At 40.3% G+C, this 15,282-nt stretch overlaps 1 protein-coding gene across 2 annotated transcripts in view; it reads left to right on the top strand.

Annotated features, from left to right (window-relative positions):
• Positions 1-15,282, top strand: part of STK4 (serine/threonine kinase 4) — a 93,577-nt gene that overhangs the window by 40,725 nt on the left and 37,570 nt on the right. For both annotated transcript variants that reach the window (XM_047068354.1, XM_047068356.1), the window contains one exon: positions 10,951-11,108. In XM_047068354.1, the coding sequence (XP_046924310.1) occupies positions 10,951-11,108 (158 nt within the window). The remainder of the gene's footprint in view (positions 1-10,950; positions 11,109-15,282) is intronic.

Raw genomic sequence — 15,282 nt, 5'->3', positions numbered from 1 at the left:
ATACTCGGCAAAGTTCAAGTAAGAGTAAAATCTGCCAAAATGTCTCAAAATAGTTTAAACTTCCTCTCTCTTCCCAGATTTCTCAGTAGACCTTCACGAGAACTGATGTTTTCTTTCTGCAGCATGGTATGATGCAGAAATTTTGGACAAAATTTGTACGATGTAATTTTGCAGCTATCATCGGCTAAAATGGCCCTAACCAAGTAATTAAATAAATTTTTAAAATAAAACTCAAAACTCTGTGCGAACTGACTTGGAGAAAGTTATATGTGTATCAAAGTAAATATTATTAATGGCAGTTTATAGCTTTGTTGACTCTTTAGTTTTCATCTAATCTGTTTCCACGTTGACTACACAAAAGTCAATCTTAGTTCTTTCTTTTGATCCATATATATGTATATATATATGTATATATATACATATGTATATACATATATATACATATATATATATGTATGTGTATATATATATATATATATATATATATATATATATATATATATTTTAACTTTAGATGAAAGAGAGAGAGCATAAGCAGGGGAGGGACAGAGAGAGAATCCCAGGCAGACCCTGTGCTGTTACTGCAGAGCCTGAGACAGGGCTCAAACTCACGAACCATGAGATCATGAAATCAAGAATCGGACACTTAACTGAGCCACCCAGTCGCCACTGATCCTTATATATTTTTTCTTTCTTACCAAGCCCTCCAGTAGAGTCTAGAATAGTAGAGGCGGTAGTGGGCATTCTTATTTGAAAGGCTTGAGTCAGTGGATTCAATTTTTCAATCCTTCAGTGGTCCAAGTTCAGACCCAGCCTTTTAAATGAGACTCTGAAAGGGAGTAAGTGGGTGATTTCTATTTAAAACTTGAACATGATTCATAAATTTCTAATTTTTATTCTAGAGTAATGACCACATTAATCTCTTGGAAGTAGAATTTTAAAGTGAATGGCATAAATTAGTTAGGACAACTCAGAAGCATGTTGTGGGCAAATTACTTGATAGTATTATGTGGGGCAAACACTGTGTATTTGTAGTTCCCCAGAAATTCCTAAGTCTCATGAAGGCCCCTATTGTTGCCATAAGTTTCTTCATGTTAAAAAGTCCAGGCTCTTGGTGAAATGATTTTATTTCAACACTACCCATCAGATACAATTTTGGAGCTGCATAAGTTGGAAATTCTTGACTCACAGCCTAGTTTCTTTACACCTGCAGCGGTTTGGAGGGGATTGTTTTAACATTGCCTCCCTTGTATGTTCTCCATCTCATTCTCCCTGACTGATGATCGCATATGCAAGGGTAGTAAATAGGACATAAAGTACTGTGTGTGTTTTAACACTTCTTTTACTACAGTAGCCTTACTGTGCAATTTCTTTAGAACTATTGTCAGAGAATGTTAAGTGTTCATGTATTTTTTCTACTCACAACATTGTCTGAGAGTTCTACACATGCATTGGTATAGTTATAGTACCAAAGCTAAAACTTACAACACTTCGTTAGAAATGTATCTGCTCAGTAAGGGTAAGAGAAAGAAAAAGGGATCATGGAAAGAATATTAGTTTTTGGAATGAGAGTCTTTGCTTTGAAACTTGCTCAGAATCTCATAAACTTCGTTCAACTTTGGCAAGTTACGTCCTTTTTTGAGTCTCAGTTTCCTAGTCTAAAAAAATGGGGCATAAAAGTTCCTACTCTGTAGAGCTGGTAAGATGATATGGAATAACGTATGGAAAATACTTAGAATGTAAATGCTTCAAAATGGTGAGTTGTGTAAGTTTATGAGTCTTTTAATGAGTGACAGTGGCTTTTTAATTGGACCTGAAAGTTCCTTCAACCAGGGCTACTTTTTTGCATCCTAATTCCTTTTCTCTTGCTAGTTATGTTTTTTTTATGTTTTTATGTTCTCATTCTTGGCATTAATGGTGTTTTGTAAGTGCCATCTCTCTGAGCACTGGTGAACTAAAACCATGAAAATGGTTGAACTAAAGTAAGGTTACCTGTCAGTTTCAGTAATGTTTTAAAAATGTGCTGAGGGGGGAGAGAGAGTGAGAGAGGGAGGGAGAGAGAGAGTGAGTGAGTGTGCGTGTTTTACATTCCTTGGCAATAAGATAGAGGTATTTTGAGAATCTGTTAAATAGCTCAAAATACAAGATGGCAGATTTTAAAGAAGGCTAGACTTCGGATCCACCTGAACCTTCCTTTGTTGAGTTCAAACTGTTATCTTAATCCTGTGGAATTTTTACTGACTGGATTTTTTTCTGTCCCTGAACGATAATTGCTGTGGTTCACTGTGTGTTTATCAGAATCTTTCTCCTGGGTGGGATTTAAGGTAGAAGAGCAGACATCTTGGTCCTTAGACTTTTCTCATGGTTGCACAAATATTCCAAGGTCAGGGGTGCCTGGGTGGCTCCGTCGGTTAAGCGTCCGACTTCAACTCTAGTCATGAGCTCAGTTTGTGGGTTCAAGCCCCACGTTGGGCTCTGTGTGGACAGCATGGAGCCTGCTTGGGATTCTCTCTCTCCCTCTCTCTGCCCCTTCCTGACTTGTGCTTTCTCTCTCAAAATAAGTGAACTTTAAAAAAATTATCTTAGAAAAATACTTCAAGGTCATCCTGTAAAGTGGAGACTAAATCCTAATTGTTTGTGCAGTTATTCTAATTCTGTCCAGATGTTGGGCTCAATTTTATCTTTGGAAACCATTAACATTCTTGATTCTTTTGGGATGAGCCAAAAGGCACAGACACGTGGTGCCTGAAAATTCATTCGAAACACTCTGCCAGATCACATATTAGGATATGAAAGTACCAGATCTCAGTGTAGCTTGGTTGAAGGGCTCAAGGCCTATATTTTTGGGAAGATAAGGTGCTCCATTACAGTTAAATTGGTAAAAGGAGAGAGAGCCAAGAATAGCCGTGGGAGAAATGTATTTTCCAGGAGAGGGCAGTAGCATGAGAGTAATGAAGAACAAGGGAAAATGAGTCTTAAAAGATATACTTCGGCTCTTATGCTTAAGAGGCAGATAAATCAGTTTTGAGGGGCGCCTGGGTGGCGCAGTCGGTTAAGCGTCCGACTTCAGCCAGGTCACGATCTCGCGGTCCGTGAGTTCGAGCCCCGCGTCAGGCTCTGGGCTGATGGCTCGGAGCCTGGAGCCTGTTTCCGATTCTGTGTCTCCCTCTCTCTCTGCCCCTCCCCCGTTCATGCTCTGTCTCTCTCTGTCAAAAATAAATAAACGTTGAAAAAAAAAATTAAAAAAAAAATCAGTTTTGACTGGTTAGGGAATATATTTCTCTGGTGCTCTAAGCTGTTCTGACTTGCTTACTGTTATTCAGCAAAGAAATGAAGATGCATTTTAATCAATTTAAATGGATCTATATAGAAAAAGTAGATGATTCTCATAACTGTTTATGCTCTAAAAATATCAATTTGGAATCAGTATTTGTTAACAATAAATATTTAATGCCAACCAAGAAGTATTTATTAGGTAGTCACAATGCGTTATGCCTGTGTAGTGTATAAAAAACAAACGAGTCATTTTCTGCTGACCAGGAATTTATAGGTTAAGAGGGAAAGATGAAATTTGTCATTATCATTGTCTAATACTTATGGAGTGCCTGCTGTACTATAACTGTTCCTTGTGGTTCCTTTTATGTCTGGGGCCTTACCCTAGATGTTTTGGATAGTGGTATTTGATGTTGCCATAACTTACATATGCAGGTAATATAACTAGGCAAAATGCTGGGTAAGTGGTGCAGACAAGTATTAAAGGTTTTGTGAGAAGGAAAGCAAGGACTTAGATGTGCAGAAAGACTGAGGGAGCCTATTTTAGGCAAGTGCAAAGTCAGAAAGTAAACATACACATTGAATATTCAATTTGGCTGAAGTGGATTTTGACTGGATGCTGGAGGACCTTGAGTGCTGCACTGAGAAGTTTGAACTTGGTAATTACTGTTGGTAATAGGGTATTTTAAAGACATTTTGATCAGAAAAGTGATAGGACAAGGTGGCTTTTTAGAAGAGTCACGTGGATGATTTGGAGCTTGAAAAGGCTGGAAAAGGGAAGATCAGTTGGGAAATTTTTGCAATAACCAAGATATGGATCATTCTCACTTGTTAACCTCCTATATCTTTTTAGATGTGTACCTCTTTTGCTCCAGTTAGTAATTCTTTGAAATTTGGGTTCAGATTTCTTTGAATAGATATGTGGCAGCTCACCAGACTTAAATAACTAAGTACCACTGCCCAGAAGTCATGTCAATTTACATAAGAGGCAATTGCCAAAATTGGTGAACTGGAAGAGTTATTCCAGTTGGACTCCAGGGAATCTTCTAATTTATGATTCCAGCAATTCTCAGTGATTTCAAAGAACGTTCAAAGGAATATTTATGGCCCGACACAGAAACTTGGATAATAACTTGTGTAATGAAATGAGTTAATATGTGGAAGACACTTAGGTGCCTAGTAACAAAAACAAAAACCACACAAAGACCAAAATCTAATAAAGGTTAGATTAAAAACCAGAACAAACAACGCTCTGATAAGGCATTTTATTCCATGCCAGAAGAAAACATTTGAGAGATTACTTGAGTTTTTTCCTTGCAAGTATTCAAATATGAAACAGAAGAAAATGCAGGCTCTGTGTACTTCTCTAACTTAAACAGAATGTATTACTGTTAAGGTAGAAAAGAGTTATTACTGTAGAAATTAAGGGCAGAGTAGTGACCATTATGGTTTACTTAATGACAGTCTTAAAAACGAACGTAAAAATGAAAGGGCATTAAGTTTAATGTCTAGTAGGTGGTCATTCCATAGGAAAAGACAGGCTTCAGTCTTTGGTCAATCTCTTTCCCAATTTTGACTCCCCTGGCATTGTGTCATAGCTCAAAGGAATGTAGAAATAAAAGTAAACTGTAGGGGTGCCTGGGTAGCTCGGTCGGTTAAGTGTCTGACTTCGGCTCAGGTCATTGATCTCATGGTTCATGAGTTCGAGCCCCGTGTCAGGCTCTGTGCTGACAGCTCAGAGCCTGAAGCCTTCTTTGGATTCTGTGTCTCCCTCTCTCTGCTCCTCCCCTGCTCACACTCTGTCTCTTTCTCTCTCAAAAATAAATAAAAACGTTAAAAAAAAAAGTAAACCGTAGAGGAAAGAAGTCCTTTTTTTTTTAATTGAATTATTGTTTTTAATCTCTAGTTTTTTTAATAATTTTTTTTTGAGGGAGGGTGTGCGTGCAAGTGTGTGAGCGGGAGAGGGGTGGAAGGAGAGGGAGAGAGAGAATCTTAAGCAGCATCCGTGCCCAGCGTAGAGCCTGATGCAGGGCTTGATCTCACGACTGTGAGATCATGACCTGAGCAGAGATCACGGCCTGAACCTAAATCAAGAGTTGGATGCTTCACCAACTGAGCCACCTAGGCACCCCTAAAATTGAGTTATTGATATATAATTCACATACCATGTAATTTACTCATTTAAAGTATACAATTTATTGGGGTTTAGTATATTTACAGAGTTTTGCAGCCATCACCACAATCTAACTTTTAAAAATGTATCTTTTTTAGTTGAGATATAATTCCCATATCATAAAATTCACCATTTGAAAGTTACAGTTCTGTGGTTTTTTTAGTTAACAAGGTTGTGCAACTATAGCCACTGTTGAATTCCAGACATTTTCTTCACTGCCCCCCCAAAAGCCACAGTGCTGTTAGCAGTCACTTCTTATTACCCCCTGCCCCCATTCACGGGCAACCATCATCTGCTTTCTGTCTCTATGGATTTGCCATTCTGGACATTTTATATAAATGGAATCCTACAAAATGTGGCCTTTGTGTTCCGTTTCTTCCTCTTAATGTTTTCAAGGTTCATCCGTGGTGTAGCATGTGTCGGTGCTTCATTCCTTTTTAATGGCTGAATGATTCCATTGTATGGATAATACCCTGTTTTGTTGACACTCTAATTTTAGAGAATTTTGATCACCCCTAGAAGAAACTCCATATCCATTAGCAGTCACTTGCCATCCTACCCACTCACCCCATGGGCCTGGGCAGCTAATCTACTTTATGTCTCTACAGATTTGCCTTTTCTGAACATTTCATACGGAGGCATAAAATATGTCGTGTTTGGTGACTGGCTCTTTGAACTTAGCATAATGCTTTTAGGGTTCATCCGTGTATCATGTATCAGTATTTCATTTCTTTTTGTTGCTGAATAATATTCCACTGTATAGGTATTCCATATTTTATGTATCCATTCTTCAGTTGATGCACATTGGCTTGTTAGGTCTTTCTGCTTTTATATAGCATTTTTCAAAGAAAAATAAACATGGGATACAGTTGCTTATGAATTCACCCCTGGTCTGTGAGCTTAGACAGATCCTCCATTGAGCTTGCCAGATGCTGCTTACAAAGAAAAATGGGTCAGTCATAGTATAAGAATTCATGCATTTCCTGTGTCAGATCAAAGAATCAGGGCAAGAGACGGCCATTTAGAAAGTTTGACTTTTCTGCTCTGTCTATTCTCCCTACGGCTTCAGGTTTCTGGAATTATCATTCAGCGGAACGTCTTCATTTCCTGGGATACATCTGAAAAAATATCCCAGCTCACATCGAAACAAAAAGCCCACCAGCCAGCTGAAGCCCTGGGGACAGCATTGCCTTTAATCAGCTTGGACTGATTCTCTTACACTTTTCAGTACTGACAGGCTGTTGTCCAGCACACTTGATTATCCAGCTCAGGAGCGCTAAAAGAGAAGTTCAAAGATAAGGTTACTGGGAAAATCCCATTCCCTCGGTCTTTCTACACTCACCTTAATGGCAGTTCTGACATATCAAGAATTTTCATTTCAATTTTAGAGAATTTGCAGTATGAGATGCAGCTCACCAGACTTAAACTGACAGTCAGACTTAAACTGACAATCCCATTCTTGTTGGTAACTAGCTACGTAATCTTAAGCAGATTTCTCACCTATAAGGTGGAAATAATACATACTTCAGAAGATTCGAGGATTACATGAAATGGTAGATCATCTACTACTTGGTGCCTAATAAATGCGGGTCCTCCTCCCTCCTGCTTCATTTCATGGTGTTCATGAAGTTTGGATAGGACTGTCATGCAAAAGTACCTAGTAAAATGCCTGAAACTTAGAAGATACTCAGTAAATCTTAATTGAATTTGAGAGGTACCTGGGTGGCTCAGTCGGTTAAGCATCCGACTTCAGCTCAGGTCATGATCTTGATCTTGCGGGAGGGCATTACCAACGGGCGACGACACTGGGAGGGAATTCTCATGGCCGTTTTTTGCAAACGTTCTATCCGAGATACTAATTATTACAGTAATACAGATCTGTTTACTGAGAATTATCAGTCTACAAAATCAGAATGAAAACAGGTACTATAATCACAGTGTTAGTAAGAAAATATCGGTCACAACAGGAGTGCTGACTGATCCATATGAACTTAATACGGAAGCAGTCTAACACAGAGGAAGAATATTGTGATGCAGTCAGTTAATTTCTGGAACCACTAAATAACAGGAATCACAAATACACCTAACTGTTTTTCTTTTTTGAATGCATGCTGTTTCTTGCCAGTTGAGTTGGCTTCTCCTACTAGTAGATTCATTCATGTCTTCAGCTTTACTTACATAAAACATTTTTATAACCAACATCTCTAGATGATATCTTTATTACAGTTTGGGCCAAGAAAAATTTGGTCACCTCTTCCATCTGTTTTAAAAAAGACAACTTCTCCCCTTCCACCTCCAAAAAAAACCCCGCTAACAACAACAACAAAAAACTCAAAGAGTCAGAGACAGTCTTGTCACAAGTATTTGTTGAGTCCTAACTACTTTTTGCTTTGGTCTGGTCTTTGGTTTATGCCCATACACATCTAAGCTGTGGCATATTTTAGATTAGAGGTTATCAAGTGTGATAATCCCTCTGGAGATAAGAACTTCTTTTGAATGGTTATCAGTAACTGAGCATAAATACATTTTCATAAGTTACTGCCAACTCATAGAATTAGGAAATTTTCGGAGCTGTAAAGGGGCATGGGAAATAATGGTCCAGGGGCCTCTTTTTGTAGATTGGAACCTATGGTTTTCCCAGGATTTTATAGTTGGACCAAAATCTGGATCTTTTTAAAAAAATATTTATTTTTGAGAGACAGAGCATGAGCAGAGGAGGGGTGGAGAGGGAGGGAGACACAGAATCGGAAGCAGGCGCCAGGCTCTGAGCTGTCAGCACAGAGCCTGACGCGGGGCTTGAACTCATGAACCGTGAGATCATGACCTGAGCTGAAGTCCGAGGCTTAACTAAGCCATTCAGATGCCCCTAAATTCTTTAAACAAATTTATGGTACTTGTTGCCAGTATTTTCTTCCAGTTTGTCATTTGTCTTAGCTTATATATGTGCTTACTAATTTTTAAAAATGTATGATGTTTTCTTTACATAAAAGGTTTTTATTTCTCCATTTTTCATTGCATCTGGGTTTTTGTCATAGGTAGAAAGCCTTTTTCCACACCCAGGTTTTTTTTTATTTTTACATTTATTTTTATTATTTATTCATTTTTGAGAGTATGAGTGGAGGAGGGGCAGAGAGAGAGAGGGAGACACAGAATCTGAAGCAGGCTCCAGGCTCTGAGCTGTCAGCGCAGAGCCTGACCAGGGGCTCGAACTCATGAACCGTGAGATCATGACCCTGAGCCGAAGTCAGACACCTAACCGTTAGGCTGAGCCACCCAGGCACCCCTTCCACACCCAGGTTTTAAATGCATTCACACAAGTTTTCTTACAGTACTTATAGTTTCCATTGTTACAGTCGGAGCTTTTACCCATTTGGAGTTTTCCTGGTTTAAGATGTGAAGTGTGGATCCAATTGAGTGTTTTTCCAAATAACTAATTGTTTGGAAGCCATTTGGGCTCTCTATTTTGTTTCAGGACTTCCTGTCCTGGTCAGCTGGTTGGACTGTCTAGCCAGGAGATTCCATATGAAAGGACACCATACACCGTTTGTGCCAGGAGATTGTGTATGAAAGGACACCGTGTGCTATATGTGACAGCTGTCGCTAGCACAGCCATGGTTACATGGCTCCAGGAGGCTCTCTAAGTACTCTTTGTCTGTGTGTGGGATTTGTGGAGGCTTGCTGCACGGTTGTTCCTGGTCCCAGAGGGGGGGACCGATCAAAAGTACTTGTCGACAAATCCAAAACACTTCCACTTCTACAGGTTTTATTTTGTTGCAGTCCCTTCAGAAGTAGATTATGAAATGATACCTTACATTTAACTCAACAATTAAATAAAATAAGCGTGCAAAGCCCTTAATGTGGTACCTAGAACAAACAAAACAACACACACACTCACCAGATAATCACTGATCTTAGTAAATACTGTGTGTAATCCCTTATTAGTGAGGAGGCACCAGTGAAGTAGGCTTTGGGCAGCATCTGGAAGTGGGCAGATCTGGGATTGGCTGCTCTTGAACTTGGCAATGGTAAAGTGAGATGACAAACGTCTGAGAGGCAGTCAGGGTGCCTGCTTGACACTGGACCAGGGGGTGTCGGGAGATAAGGTTGCATGGGACAAACACTTGTTGGTGTTTCTCTTCTAGACCCCTCCCCATCCACTTCTTAAATTTTTTTTCAGTTTACTTATTTATTTATATAGAGAGAGCACAAGTGGGATAGGGGCAGAGAGAGAGGGAGAGAGAACTCCAAGCAGGGTCTGTGCTGTCCGTGCAGAGCCCCACATGGGGCTCAAACTCCTGAATCGCGAGATCGTGACTTGAGCCAAGATCAAGAGTTGGAGGCTTAACTGACTGAACCACCCAGATGCCCCTCCCCATTCATTTCTCAAGGCTTTGAGCCTTCTGGTCTTTTTTCCTGGTTACTGGGGAAAAGGGCAGTATAAACCCACATATTCATGGAAAGCACTGGGAAAAAACTTCTGTACTTCCTGGTATTAGAATACTAATTAGAAGTACAGATTACTTTGACGTTGAAGTAGATACATTCAGCTAGCTAGGTTGTTAAGTCGTGCCAGGTACAATTTTTCTTTTTGCCCTTGTTACTAACTAGTGACTGACTGCTGTTTTCATACCTGCTGCCTCTGCTGTGTAACTGCCCTGCCACCTAAGTGCTGATTCTTCTTCAGGGATGTTTGGGGCCCAGCCGAAGCCCCCCCTCTACCAGTCTTCCCTGACCATGCCAGCTTGCAAGATCTTTCCTTCTGTGAGATCTTGAGATCTACTTATGAGAGACAAACCCTGTTAACATTTTGGTATATTTTCTTCCGGTCTTTTTTTTTCCCCCCTACATATATGATTTTACAGAGTTGAGATCATTCTGTACATATAATATCGTATCCTGTTTTTAACTTTTAGCTTTATTGTAAACCGTTTATAAATAAGCTTTTAAAAGTTACGTAATATTTCCTGGAGTGGATGGATTATGATTTATTTCTATTTGCTTTTTCATGCATATTTTTCTTATTAGTCCAGTCCGATCATGAGTTTATCAAAAGGGAGTCACCCTATTGTATCATTCCCCTTCTCTACTCCGTTGGCTCTAGAAAATGTTGTCTACGTAGATGACAAGTAAATATTTTTGCTTGCTTCTCTGTTTTAAGTCTAAATGTTACGGAACATGTTGCCATCGGAGACCCCCAAAATACTACTTGCATCTTACTCGGGGTCTTTACATCACCCAAGTCTCTCCATCCAGAAAAAGGGGCCCTGGGGAAATATTTGCATGTATTTGAGGGGGGCCATAGTCCTCTGAAATTCCATGAGAAGCATTTGGAGTGAGCATTTGTGCATTTCCTGTGGTTTTTACTAGATTCTCCTCAGGGTCCTTCTCTAAAAAAGCCACTGACACACAGGCCGAATGAAGGCCGTCTGGAGATGGATGTATCCATTAAACTTATCTGAGGTCGAAGATATCATTTTTCTCCTTTTGTTGTTCTTGGTTTTCAGGAAGGGATGAGACCATGCAGCCTGCAAAACCATCGTTCCTTGAATACTTTGAACAAAAAGAAAAGGAAAATCAGATCAATAGCTTCGGCAAAAGTGTACCTGGCCCCCTGAGGAACTCCTCAGATTGGAAAGTGCCGCAGGATGGAGACTATGAGTTTGTAAGTAGTGCTGGAAGCCAGTGGTTCTGTCTGCTGGTCAGAGTTATTTGCCACAACACACATCCAGTTCTGTCACTTCACCAAAAGCGCTAGAGCATTTTCTTGTGCAGTGTAAGCCTCTGGCCATTGGGCTGAGGGCCTCATGGGTTCGAGACGACATCTTCACTGACATTTGAGTAGGTCTGGGTCTAATGGCATCTTCTTTGCTCTAAAAATCCTTTATTCACTTGCCATTTGTCTTTTTGTCGAGCTTGGAATTCTTAATGGTAAAAGAAATCCTCATCGAGTAAGGACCCACATTTCTAGTTGATTTGGGATTGTGACTTTATAGTTAAGAATTACACTGGAGGGCAGTTCATGCTGGTTTGTGGTGTCTTTTCTGTTTTGCTAATCATTACCCTAATTTTAGACTCTCTGAGAGGACTATTCTGAATGTTGCCTGAGGATGAATATTAAACTGTTCCAAAGTTTCTTATGAAAAACTGGGTGTGTTTTTCCTTTCTCTGCAGTGGAACATTCTCCCTCAACCACAGACACGTGTTAATGTTCACAGAGATTCAGTGAGCAGAGGCAATAAAAAATTGGGGGAAAAAGTAAGCTAAGGAGTCTGCATTCCTTTTTTTGAACATTTTTAGAAAAGAATTTTCTCTTTAGGGATTTTTAACTTTTACACTCTTAAATTCTGTCGTCATTCTGATGTTGCTTATGAAAGAATTTGGATTGGACGTTGTGGTTGGATTCTGGGAGGCCTTTCTGGCCCTGTCTTTCTACTCTCCTACTCACTGGCCTTGAGGTAATGACCTCCTTATCCCATATGTAATTTCTACCACTGTACAGTAGCAGGAATGTCATCGTGTGTGCTAACGGTGACAGAGGTCATTTGAGCATCAGAATAACCCACCTGAGGCTGTTTTACTATTGAGTCCCTGAAGCCCTGTTAGAGCCCGCTTCATGTGCCTTGTCATCTGTTCATTCATTTACTTCTTCAGCATCACGTGTTCCTGTCAGCTGTTCACTCATTTATTAGTAGACTCGTGAGATTTGAATTATTTTGGCGATTCGGTGTTGCCCACGTGGTTGCCTTCAGCGTATTTGTAAGGACTGATTTTCTCGGTTGAGTGAGTCTCTAGGCAAAGATGAAATAACTTCTGGATACCAGATACCATCACTGTGACAGAAAGCTTCAGAATCCTCAAATCTGTATTCCTAGGTGTAGTGTCCTTTTCTTTGATAAAAGTTAGTGATCCCGAAATTCCGGGCATTTTAATCACTGTTTTTGGATCGGTAGCTCCAGTGTTGGAAGAATTCTCTTCTCTCTGCCATAGTTTTCCCATACTAGGATTACTGGCCGAGAAGTTGTTTTGGTGGGCAAGCTGCTTATGCAGAGAGGCTTTCTTTCATAGGTGTTTAGAGAGCGTGCTTTCCATTCTGGGAATAGGCAGCTGCTGGAGGGAGTGGCCACGAGCGCCGCAAGTAGGTGAGCACATTGCCCAACCTGGACTGTGCCTGGCCCGGGTGGGAGGAGGTCCTGTGACTCCCTCTACACAGAGCTTGTAAACTGGCAGCCTCCGGCCCGCAGACCTTTTTGTGTGCCTGTATTGTGTTTACAAACCTTTGAGTAGTTGCTCAGGTTTGAAAATTGAGAGCTTTTAGATAAAATGGTGGACCGCTGGCTTATTTTGAAAACTTGGAAGACCTGACCATAACTGTCTGCAGCTGCACAACAGCTGCCCTTTTTAGGTCTGGTTCTCAATGTCTGGCCTCCTTTATTCATGTGTATTGACTGACCTGTCTGGCATTTAGGGGCATTTGACGGATTCTTGCTGTAAATCCTTAGGATGAGTATATGTCCACATTGTACCTGAACCAACCTATCCTACCATGTAAAATTTTATTCTACTTTTACTGTCCAAATTTCAACAAAACTTTTAATTTCTCTTTTAAGAGAATCTCAGACCAAGCAATGAAAGAAAGTTTAGGTGGGGTGTACATGAGCTGCTGTTTCGAAAAGTACCAGAGAGCAGATGAAAATGATTTTTAATGCCTTCAAGTTCTTGCTAGGTAGCTCTTGCCTTAATCCCAAACCGAGCATTTGAAATAACGGCCTCAGACAGTTTCTTTAAGAGTCTTCCCCAGGCCAGCAGCGTTGGTATCTCTTGGAAACTTGTTAGAAATGCGGTTTCTCAGGCCCCACCCTGGACTTCGTGAATCGGAATCTCTGGGGGCAGTGCCGAGTGATCTGTGCTCTAACCAACCTTACACTCGATTCTAATTTGCTAAATTCTGCTCTAAAGGTTTTTAGAGTGCAGTACAGCTTTTTTTCTAACCTACCTTACACTTGATTCTAACTTGCTAAATTCTGGTCTAAAGGTTTTTAGAGTGCGGTATAGCTTTTTTTCTTTCCTACTGGCAGTATAGAAATTCAGAAATAAGGATGTATTCGTGATTTATTAGCCTTGCGTGATTTTTTTAAATTTCTTTTTTACTCTCCTTTTGCGTCTCCTGTACTCCTATTGAAGTTTCCAAAGAAGCACATAAAAGAAGGAAAATATCCATTAAAAAAATTTTTTTTTAATGTTTATTTACTTTTGAGACAGCATGAGCAGGGAGGGGGAGAGAGAGAGAGGGAGACACAGGATCCGAAGCAGGCTCCAGGCTGAGCTGTCAGCACAGAGCCTGACACGGGGCTCGAACTCACAGACCACAAGATCATGACCTGAGCCGAAGTCGGATGCTCAACCGACTGAGCCACCCAGGCGTCCCGGAAAGTATCTGTTTGTAAGTGACATTTGGCAAAGAACAAGCCAATTTGTGGCGTGAAGAAAGTATTCTGAATAATTTCACTGAGTTTGTAGAAGGTTGTGTGTCAGACTAGCTAACATGTCTCCTTCAACAATCTCTTAGAGACGCTGATTTCCCAGGCATTTAACACCATTTAGCTATGAAATTTAATACATTTAACAGGTTTTAATTATGAAAAAGATACTCTCTTTCTTCCTGTGAAGGCAGTTGCTATTTTGAAATGAATTTTTTGCCCAAAATGGCAAATAGGAAGTAATTTTGTCAGGAGTGGTAGAATTGGATACTGACAAAAACCGTCATATTTTCATCTGAAGTTGAATACTTTTGCATTTCTAAAATGAATTACCTTATTTGCCACGTTGGAAAAGCAACAAAGGTTTCCTTTAATGTGTAATATATATTGTGATTAAAGTATAAACAAATAAATAAAAGTATAATAAAAGATGCTTGAAAATGCAATATTCTCTAAAATCGGCATTTCAGAGTCTGTAAACACATTGCAAGCAATGAAAGTTGCTTCAAGGAGAATTCAGACCCTCCCATTTTGCCGTTTGTAAAACCACAAAAAGCTGTAAGCTTAAATCCAGTTTGACTCCCGAATCTTCCAGAAACACACTGTAATCTTTTAGTCTAAGGTGGCTCGAATGCCAGGAGGGGTGAACAAGACAGATGCGGCTGGAGCTTGCAGTGGTGAGGGAGACAGACGTTAGGTCAGATAATCTATCTGTTCAGGTAATAATGGCATTGAAGGAGGGGCGCCTGGGTGGCTCGGTCGGTTAGGCATCCGACTTCGGCTCAGGTCATGATCTCGCGGTCCGTGAGTTCGAGCCCCGCGTCGGGCTCTGTGCTGACCGCTCAGAGCCTGGAGCCTGTTTCAGATTCTGTGTCTCCCTCTCTCTCTGCCCCTCCCCTGTTCATGCTCTGTCTCTCTCTCTGTCTCGAAAATAAATAAAAATGTTAAAAAATAAAAAAAAATAAAAAAAAAATAATGGCATTGAAGGAAAAAAAAAAAGCCACAGTAAAGAGATAGCATGAGAGAAGGTCTTGCAGAGCAAGGAGACATTTACCAAGACCTGAATGAAGAGGGGCAGCATGTACAAAGGCTCTGAAGCCGGATGTGGTGGGCGTGATGTCAGGAGAGAACGAAGCCCGTCGTGGCAGGAGCAGAGTGACATGGTTGATAGCAGCCCCGATGTAAACACTTTGGTAATTATAGACGTGTGAGCGCGTTAAAATCACCTTGGAATCAAAATAACAGTCAAAATCCAGCTAAATCTTGTTAATAAGAGATAATAACGAAAATAAAATATCACTGAAAAGTTTAAAACAAGAAAAAGACACACTCAGCAAAATCCTCGCTGAAAGGAAGTAG

This window comes from Lynx rufus, unplaced genomic scaffold, assembly GCF_022079265.1.
Source record: "Lynx rufus isolate CCGP_SWC_20201006 ecotype Redwood Valley unplaced genomic scaffold, mLynRuf1.p SCAF_8, whole genome shotgun sequence".
In the NCBI taxonomy this organism is placed as follows: domain Eukaryota; kingdom Metazoa; phylum Chordata; class Mammalia; order Carnivora; family Felidae; genus Lynx; species Lynx rufus.
This window is presented reverse-complemented; position numbering and strand designations above follow the sequence as displayed.